General features: G+C 42.2%; 1 protein-coding gene and 1 long non-coding RNA gene across 3 annotated transcripts in view; one reads left to right on the forward strand and one right to left on the reverse strand.

The window, feature by feature from the left end:
* Nucleotides 1-4,075, forward strand: part of LOC119307370 (GDP-L-galactose phosphorylase 1-like) — a 4,849-nt gene extending 774 nt beyond the window's left edge. For both annotated transcript variants that reach the window (XM_037583446.1, XM_037583447.1), the window contains exons 2-8: nucleotides 493-931; nucleotides 1,486-1,604; nucleotides 1,685-1,744; nucleotides 2,402-2,626; nucleotides 2,738-2,920; nucleotides 3,330-3,581; nucleotides 3,675-4,075. In XM_037583446.1, the coding sequence (XP_037439343.1) occupies nucleotides 859-931; nucleotides 1,486-1,604; nucleotides 1,685-1,744; nucleotides 2,402-2,626; nucleotides 2,738-2,920; nucleotides 3,330-3,581; nucleotides 3,675-3,872 (1,110 nt within the window). In that variant the 5' untranslated portion in view covers nucleotides 493-858 and the 3' untranslated portion in view covers nucleotides 3,873-4,075. The remainder of the gene's footprint in view (nucleotides 1-492; nucleotides 932-1,485; nucleotides 1,605-1,684; nucleotides 1,745-2,401; nucleotides 2,627-2,737; nucleotides 2,921-3,329; nucleotides 3,582-3,674) is intronic.
* Nucleotides 4,076-4,884: 809 nt separating this feature from the next.
* Nucleotides 4,885-5,436, reverse strand: LOC119305178. Its single transcript, XR_005148571.1, has 2 exons — nucleotides 5,300-5,436; nucleotides 4,885-5,203 (listed from the first exon to the last, which is right to left on the reverse strand). It is a non-coding gene; the product is annotated as an uncharacterized LOC119305178 (long non-coding RNA).
* Between the last annotated feature and the right edge of the window lie 3,434 nt (nucleotides 5,437-8,870).

The following is an 8,870-nucleotide window of genomic DNA, read 5'->3' on the forward strand; positions in this document are numbered from 1 at the left end:
GGAGGCTGTTCCTTCAATTATCTTGTGTGGAGCAATCTGCTATGATGCAGTTTCTAGGTTAGATGATTCGCGTTGAAGGCCCCCCGATTATTTGCTCATGGAGCAAAAAAATCTGAATGTTTCATGCCGTCGTTGGGAAATTAGGATGTTTTCGTTGGCACTGAAGATATGCGGATACAGGCGGCATGATGCCGTGATTTCACAACCTTTACTTGAGAAGAAATTCATTGTCTAGCTTGCTCACAAGTCGGAGTATGGTCCGCCATAGATCCTTTGTGGTGTTTGATTGAATATTACTCCCTCCGTCCGGAATCGGTTGACGCTCAAATGGATGTATCTAGACGTATTTCAGTGCTAGATACATCCGTTTGAGCATCAACTAATTCAGGACGGAGGAAGTATGTGCTTGTATGAATGCTTGCAATTTCAGATTATTTTCCTTTTAGGGCCTGGGTTACTGTTTCGGTCGGCTGACACTTTGTTCATGTTCAGATTGTCCTGCAAAAATACTGCATTTTATGATCGGAGAACTTGTGAGGAGCTCCTAGAAGAAGAGCCAAGTTGATCCTGCAAAATTGGATAGCTGGTCCGGCAGGGCTGGCTTCAGAAGATCAGCCACGGCTCTAAGGAGAGTAACCCGTGTTACACCAAGAAGGGAAAGGCAATGTGTCCGTCGCTTTCCTAAGTTTCTGCTTGCATCGCCTTCTTTCCACGGTGGCCGTGGTGCCCTCCCATCTGCAGGGGGGCATCCTTCTGATCTGACCTACCTTGCTGGTGGTGGTGCTGCACAATTCTGAAGTAGGCCTTTAGCATCATAGTTAGTTCAGTTAGTAGTCCATAATATTAAGAGTTGTAAGTATGGTGTCGGCCACCAAACTAGAAGGTGGATATTGTTTTCACAGCAAGAACTCTCCTCTCGATCAACCTGAAGGTAAATAAAAGTGCTTTGAACTTCCAAATGTTTCTCTCTTTTCGGAATGACTGTCTATAATATTCTTTAATCCTAGCATCATGAATTTCTTCTTTTGCCTGTGTAAAACTGTAATTGTCCTCTACACTGTTCTGGCACGAAAAACAAATTAGTATTTTTTTCTTGTCTAAGTATTTAGTCATCCTTTACTATTTTCTGGCACCAAAAACAAAACCAAAAAGGATGAGCTGTGTATGTAAACTTATTCGTTTGTTTTTCCACATATTTGAACTCTCTGCCGAGTTAGATAGCTACTCCCTCTGTTAGTGATCTAAACGCTCTTATATTTCTTTACGGAGGGAGTATGTTATAGTTGAATTCAATGATATGCGCCTGCTTTGATGCTACAGTTGCAGTTTGGAATACTGAAGTATCCCTAGATAATTTTACACAAGCACTTTCTTTTTACCAAACCTAGCTGTGTAATCACCTTTAACCCTTTAAAATAACAGCACATGGTCAGTTATATATTATTGTGGCATTGTATTATTCATACATTTCTCTTTGAGCTTCAGGTGTGAAGATACATCTTTACCGTCTTGGAATAGAACAGTGTGAACATGATGCCCTCAAAAGCTTTGCATGTGCTGGTGAAGGCAGCCCAAGTTTACTTGATACAATCATTCTTTCTCAGGTTTGTATTACCTGAGAGTTCATACAATCTTTATGAGTTATCATGGCACCATTTTTAATAGATGATTTTCTTTGTAACAGTGGGAGAACTTTGCTCAGAAGGGCCAGTTGGGATGTGATGTTACTACTTGCGAACTTAAGGTGCTTCTTGGATCCCCCCTAATTCTTGTGTCCTAGATGAAAGTAACTTTAAACATTTGCTTGTGCATGTTGGATTCTGATACCCAAACGGCCAAACTAAAAAACACAAAACCAGAGATGTGAAATATAGTTTTATACATTTTATACGTAACCTCTTCCCTTCCTCAGTTTCCACAATCAAACTGCAGAGTGGCATGCTAATACCAAATATTCCTGCAACACCACCTACCAAATTGTTCACATTCCCACTAATTGCCACTGTTGCTGCCCTCATTGGAACAGTCTGCCTTTCCTGTGCTGCCAATCGTGATGGCTATGGGGGGATAGTACGGATGGGGATGTTAGGAAACATAGCAGTGGGAAATAAGAGAGAAAGGAGCAGGAAAGATTCGATGAATAATAGTGGTTGCCACTTATAGTTATCCACATCTTAAAGCACATAACTATTTCATCTTAGGTGGCAGAAGTTTAACTTTGAAGAAATATTGCGATTCTAGAAGTGTAATCAACCAACCAACATTTTTTTTCTGCCAGACATACCATTGACAGTCTGTTAAGCTTATGTATTTCCCTTTCAAAAGGCTTATTAAGCCATCAATCCTGTTAATGATATGCCCTGAGCGTGACTGGAATAATTGGTTTTGAATGGTTGTACAGGTCATTGAAGGTCAAAGGGATTTTGTTATTCAGATGAATGATAAATGGAATTCATTTTCCCTCATGAAATATGACAAGTTCGGCCATCCTTTCGGATGCTTGAAGCCAAATTCTGCTAGAAGCTACGAGGAATTACTTTTGTGCATCGCAGAAGGAGAAAATAATGAACCGGAGGTTGTTCCTTCGATTACACCCCCAAACAATGGAGTACTGCTGATTGCGAATGTACGCACCTTAACCCCTAACCCCTCCCCAACCCTTTGTGAATGTGAATATAGATACAAGTGCTAATCTGCATCATGTTTTTCCATTTCTGATGGACATCTTTTCCTGAAGGCATATCCTGTTGAATATGGTCACATTTTCTTGGTCCCAAATGCAACTAATCAGCTATCTTCCTTTTGGGATAAAAGGATGTTTGGGCTGATTACAAAGATTGCCTCTGAAGTAAACAGTGCAGCGTTCCGGGTTTTCTTTGATGATGGTACATCTATTGTGCCAAAGCACATTTTTTTTCAGGTAATACCTTCTAGTTCTAGTGCTTAATGTTTTGAACTTACTCCAAAGTACATTACTATTCACCTGCCATGTGCTATACAGACCTGAATACCCAATATAATGGGAGCACTCATTTAGTTGTCTGGTGGTCTCATCTTCACTAAGCATTCGACTATAGGCATGCACTTTGTGCTGTAATGTATTGTCACCGATTTACAGCATACTTCAAAGTACTTTAATTGCCATGATGAGTAAGATTTTAAAGGGAAGATTGATCCTTGTAATTGTTTTATTGTTCTGTTATTACTGAATCAAAATAACTGAGTAGATTTTTTTTCCATAATAAGATATTGCTAAGATACTAGAACTACCAGTTTGCAGTGGTTGCTTAAGGAGAATCTCATGGTGTTATTTTTGCTAAATATTACAGGCCTGTTACTTTGCCAATCCTTTACCAGTGGAGTCTTCCTCAACTGTTGCATTATATGATGGGGCAACCAGATCAGGCATTTGTGTGTCTGAAATAGTTGATTACCCTCTAAAAGCACTTGTGTTCACGAGCACCAATGTAAATGCACTTGTCGATGTAGTGAGTGAAGCATGCTTGGCTTTGCATGAGAACAATACTGTGCACAGCCTAATGATGTCCAACAACGGCAGAAATGTTTTCTTATTCCCCCAGGTGAAACTCGCTAATACATTGTGTTCCATCTCTAAACAAATGTTTTATCAGCGAAGGAATTGTTAGCTGTTAACCTCTGGTGTTTGATTTTAGGTGAAAAATCTGGTCACTGGCTGCTGTCTTTCTGCTTGGGAGTGCTGTGGCTACTTTGTTTATCACACCAAAGTTGATTTCGACCGAGCTTCTGAGACCGGAATTTCCAATAGGATGGCTTCGTTTTCGTTCCAAGATGGTGACTTTGAAGACCTGAAGAAACTCTGCTGCGCTATAGCTGATAGCCTTGTTACCTAAGCCTGCACCGTATGCAAGCATCAACAATGTGTGCAGCGGTTCATTATGTAAAATCACCCAGAATGTTACTGCAACTATAAACATATCGTGTATCATGCTCTCCCATTCCCCGTGTTTGGCGTGTTATGCCTAAATACTATGAAACATATGTCTGAAGACATCTGGGTTGATGAATAAAGCTTGCTGTTCTCCTCATGAATCAATCTCTGAATATTTGCAAGGATTGTGCAATGATATTTTAGCTACTACATTTGCAGTTTACAGAATCAACTTTGCAGCATTTCTGTGAGACATTGAATTACTTTAGAACTGATCCTGTGATATAGCAGGTGACTTGGTTTGTTTCACGTGGTTTGCTTCAGAAGGCACATGCCCTTGATCTGATAGCTTTGTTGCAGAAACAGTTTTTACTTGGATGTGTTATAAATTTATATAGCTTGCGGTTGTAACTGGGAGTTCAAAGATTGTATGTAGAGAAGGAAATTTGTTGCAGTTATAAGTTGTGCATCAACGTTAAGATGGATCTTATTACTCATTGCATCGGCCGCAACATCATGAGGCAGCATCGGATTCAGCAGGGTTTGTTACAGAGGCTAGGCAGCCACTGATGATGGAAAAGAAAAAAAACAGAAAATTGTGTATGGTTGCAGCCGGTTTTCATCTCGATCCTATGTATGGTTGCAGCCGGTTTTCATTTCATGGCAGTTTGGACAGTAAGCCAGTTTCTAGTGTGTGACGGTGGTAATTTTGGACCAAAAAATCCCTAGATTTAAACGAATTGCCATGGCAGTTTTAAAAAATGCCCCCACCCCTGGTGTCCTTTTCTAATGGCTTTAAAAGTCCAATTGAGTCCAAACACAATCAACTTAAATAACTTGGATTTTTATGAAATAACTACTGACCAATATTTTATATTTTTGATAATGGTGTTAGTTCGTTCTTGAAGAATATTTCAAATAAGGTTACAGACAAATTTAAACAAGCCCATAATAAGTTTTAATACCTTCGAAAATACAACCACAAACAAGGGAAATCAACTATATTTATTGATTGGCTAATTTATTCAACATTCCAAATTTCGAAATATTTGGATGTTACAGACGGCTCGCCTTAAGATCTTATTGCACGTTGCTTCACATCCTGAAGCAACTTGAGGCAGAATCAGCATGGAAAGAAGCAGACGCAGTAACTAAGTTCAGGATATTGATGGTCCGTGTCACACTCCGCATACGGGAAATTCTCATGTTCGCAGTGCTCTGTGCATTGGTCACCCTTGCATTGGTCAGTTTGGTACGTCTGGCTTAACCCCCTGCAGGCGCCTTCAGATCCTGCTGTAAAATATGGGCAACATTTGAATAACAACATCAGAAATCAAAACACTGAGAAACTATTATATTGTTCAGATAATTATTCCAGGCAAGGCTTACCAGGAAGCAAGAGGAGTGCCATGAGCAAAATTAAGCACAAGCTTGCCATCTTGACCTTGTGGACCTCCATGTCTCCAGGAATAAACACCCAAGCAAAGAAGGATGGAATTCCAAATAGGTTAACTAGTGCACCACGGATCCCTTCTTATAGAGATGGATGATGGAACCTTACAATAAACCAAACAGAAAAGGTTGTATATATCTGGATGATGCAACGATGTGTTGTGTAAATTGAAAAAGACACTATAGGTTGTTGTGGGTTGGTGTGTGCGCGCTCGCAGGCGTGCGTGAAATGGTGCCTTTGTTGCTTAGGTGGAACCCTAAAAAACAGAAATTGTCATATTTATCTGGATGATGCATGGTATATATCCAGAAGATGCAAAGATACATTGTACATTGAAGAAAAGACATTCTCAGGGGTGATAAAAGACACCCTAGGTAGTTGATACATGTGTGTGTGTTGGTGTGAGGTATTGCCTGATGTTTGTACTGCTCAAAATGGTGCCTTTGTTGGTTAGACAGGACCCTACAAAAAATCAAACAGAAAGTGTCAGATTTATATGGATGATGCAATTGTATATATCTGAATGACGCAGCAATGTGTTACACACTGGAAAAAGGCACCGAGACGTGATAAAAAGGCACCCCGAGGTAGTTGGTACATGCATGTTTTTTATGTGTGGCATGTTGTGATATTTGTAGTTTTGTACCACTCAAAATGGCGCTTTTGGATATTAGCGGTAGGAAAAAACCCAGCATATCGGGCATTCGATTAGGAAACAATGTTGCTGAGGTAATATTAGAAATTCATGAATCAATCTCTTAGTAATCAATACATGATATTGTTACCAGTGTGAATGATCTCTGGGCTTAAAAGATCATCTTCTGCAATATTTCCGCCAGACGTTGCATCACTTCATGAGGAGCCTATGATATAGCAGATGAATAATCTCCTTGTCTTCTAACTTTCTAAGGATAAACACACCACCTAATTGGTGCGTTCGAACTAGAAGGCAATACTAGTCACCAGATCTGATAATTTTGTTGCAAAAATAGTTTAATCTCTATGTATGCTCAGACCTGTTAAATGTTAGTCCTTCAGGCCCGGATTTGGGGACCCCATCTCTATGCTCAAAACTGTTAAATGTGAACTCCTATAATTATTATTCTTTTATCCTCGGTTTGCAGTTTTAATTAGGAGATGAGCAGTTGACAAAATTGTATAAACAAGTTACAGAACTGGATGATGCATGTGTGTACATTGGAAATTCAACTCAAGATGTTCTTGAAATTACCACACGCCTCGAGCACCACCCATCCAACACCAAAGTGAACTGATCCACTTGGCCTGCTGTAAGAAGGGCAAACCATACCTTCAACATCATAAAAAAGAAATAGATTGCCAAAATCAGATTGAATAAATTTGATTATGGAAAACGCTTGAAAACAGCCGACTGATTTTAACGCGAAGCATCTGTCGCGCGCTACGCCGTCCGATGAACGCTTGACTGCGATTCCTTGTGCGCACGCTGCGAGCGTTCACACGGGGTGTGTGCTCAGCTTGTTTTGACTTTTCAGCGCACCCATGATACTGTAAACTATTGTAAGTACTAATTGTGTGCAAGCTGATAGCTACTCGCTGTAATTACGACAAAATGGGAGTACCGTTGTTACTCCCTTAACTCTACAAATTAAGGCATAAATAAGAACAGGTATTTAGTGGTCAAATCGTGTCTACTCCCTCCATCCGAAAATACTTGTCATCAAAATGGATAAAAGGGGATGTATCTAGACGTATTTTAGTTCTAGATACATCTCCTTTTATCCATTTCGATGACAAGTATTTTCGGACAGAGGGAGTACTTTTAATTTAAAATATTTAGACCGATAGACCAATTTAGGCTCGCACCAATGGATAGTGTTTAGCAGCCAAATAGGAACTAATATTTAGCGGCCAAATGATTATGTTTCATGTGGGGCCCGCCCACCGCTCTCCCATCTTAATTTTATCTTCATTGAAAACTCCATTTTCACATGTTTCTATGGCCGACCCTTGCCTTTGTTTTCTGCATCAAGAAAGGTTGTTTGGTGCCCGCTTCTCCAAAGGTTGATGGCCGCTACTCTTAGCGATGTTGTGATGGCGGCCAATGATGTTGCTCTAGTTGCGGTGCTGCGAGGCAATCCGAGTGAATGTTACAAGGCAACATCAGCTGTTGTTGCAAGGTCATCGGAGTTGCTATGAGAAATGTTGCAACGAGCGACCGCGCCACTGCAAGCTAGTATTGCGAGGACGCCACCGTGCTTGTACCCGATGTTGCGAGGACGCCGATGTACTATTACCTGGTATTGCGAGTAGCCACCGTCATGTTGTGAAACATGTTGAAAGCCAGTGTCGTGGGAGCACCACCATACTACAAGGCATGCTGAAGCCAATGCTACAAGGGGCATGTCCATGCTACGGGAGTGACGTCGGTGCTGCGAGGTGATGTTGCGATCGGAGTTGCCATGCTACAGGGACTATCGTCGTGTCGCGAGGCACACTATGAGCAAGCATTGTGAGCCATGCTATGGAAGCGTCACTGATGTTGTGATCCATGTTGCGAGTGGTGACCAGATGTTGTGAGGGGGAGGCGCGGGTAGGGGAATCGTGGGATGTATTGAGCATGAGACACACTGTGTGTGATTTGATGACTGGCCACGTTGCAAGTGGTGGGCATCTCGGTCTCAAGACGAGACGCTGGCGCTATAAAGACCGGCCACCGCACCTGCAAGCCTTGAGACGTAATGCTGCAAGGGCCGTAAAACATCGACCAGATGCCCGCTGCTGCGAGGCCATTTAGTGATGTTGTGAGCCGCTACTGCAAGGCCGTTTAGTGATGTTGTGAGCTGCTATGAGGTCACCGGGGTTGGTACGACGGACGGCGCTGCTGTGAGCTACTTGCCGCAAGGCCGTCGGAGTTGGTACAATGGGTGGCGATGCTGCGAGATCGACCGAGCTGCTTTGATGGACAGCGTTGTTGCGAGTTGCTGTCGTGAGCCGATGTTGCGGGGGACGCTGGAGCTGCGACGATGGCCCGGTTGCTTCCATCACACGACGGTGATGCGACGCTCGATGGCTGGACGGTGTTGCGACGCTCGATGACCATGATGACAACATGCTTCCACGACACGGCGGTGTTGCGATGCTCGATGGGCCGCGACAACGGTGTGCTTCCTGGACATGACCGTGCTGCAATGGATGCTCCATTGGTGTATCGGCTACGATGGTAGCGGCGATGCTGCGATGGCGCCTAAAAGGATTGATATAGTTGACTAGGGGGGGTGAATAGGCAACTAACAATTTTTAGCTTTTCTTTACCAATTTAAAATTTGCATCAAAGTAGGTTGTCTAGATATGCAACTAGGTGAGCAACCTATATGATGCAACAACAACAAGCACACAAGCAAGCAAGAGATGCAATACAATATAAGCTTGCACAAGTAAAGGTACAAGATAACCAAGAGTGGAGCCGATGAAGACGAGGATGTGTTACCGAAGTTCCTTCCCTTTGAGGGGAAGTACGTCTCTGTT

The sequence above is a fragment of the Triticum dicoccoides genome, chromosome 5B (genome assembly GCF_002162155.2).
Source record: "Triticum dicoccoides isolate Atlit2015 ecotype Zavitan chromosome 5B, WEW_v2.0, whole genome shotgun sequence".
NCBI classification, from domain to species: domain Eukaryota; kingdom Viridiplantae; phylum Streptophyta; class Magnoliopsida; order Poales; family Poaceae; genus Triticum; species Triticum dicoccoides.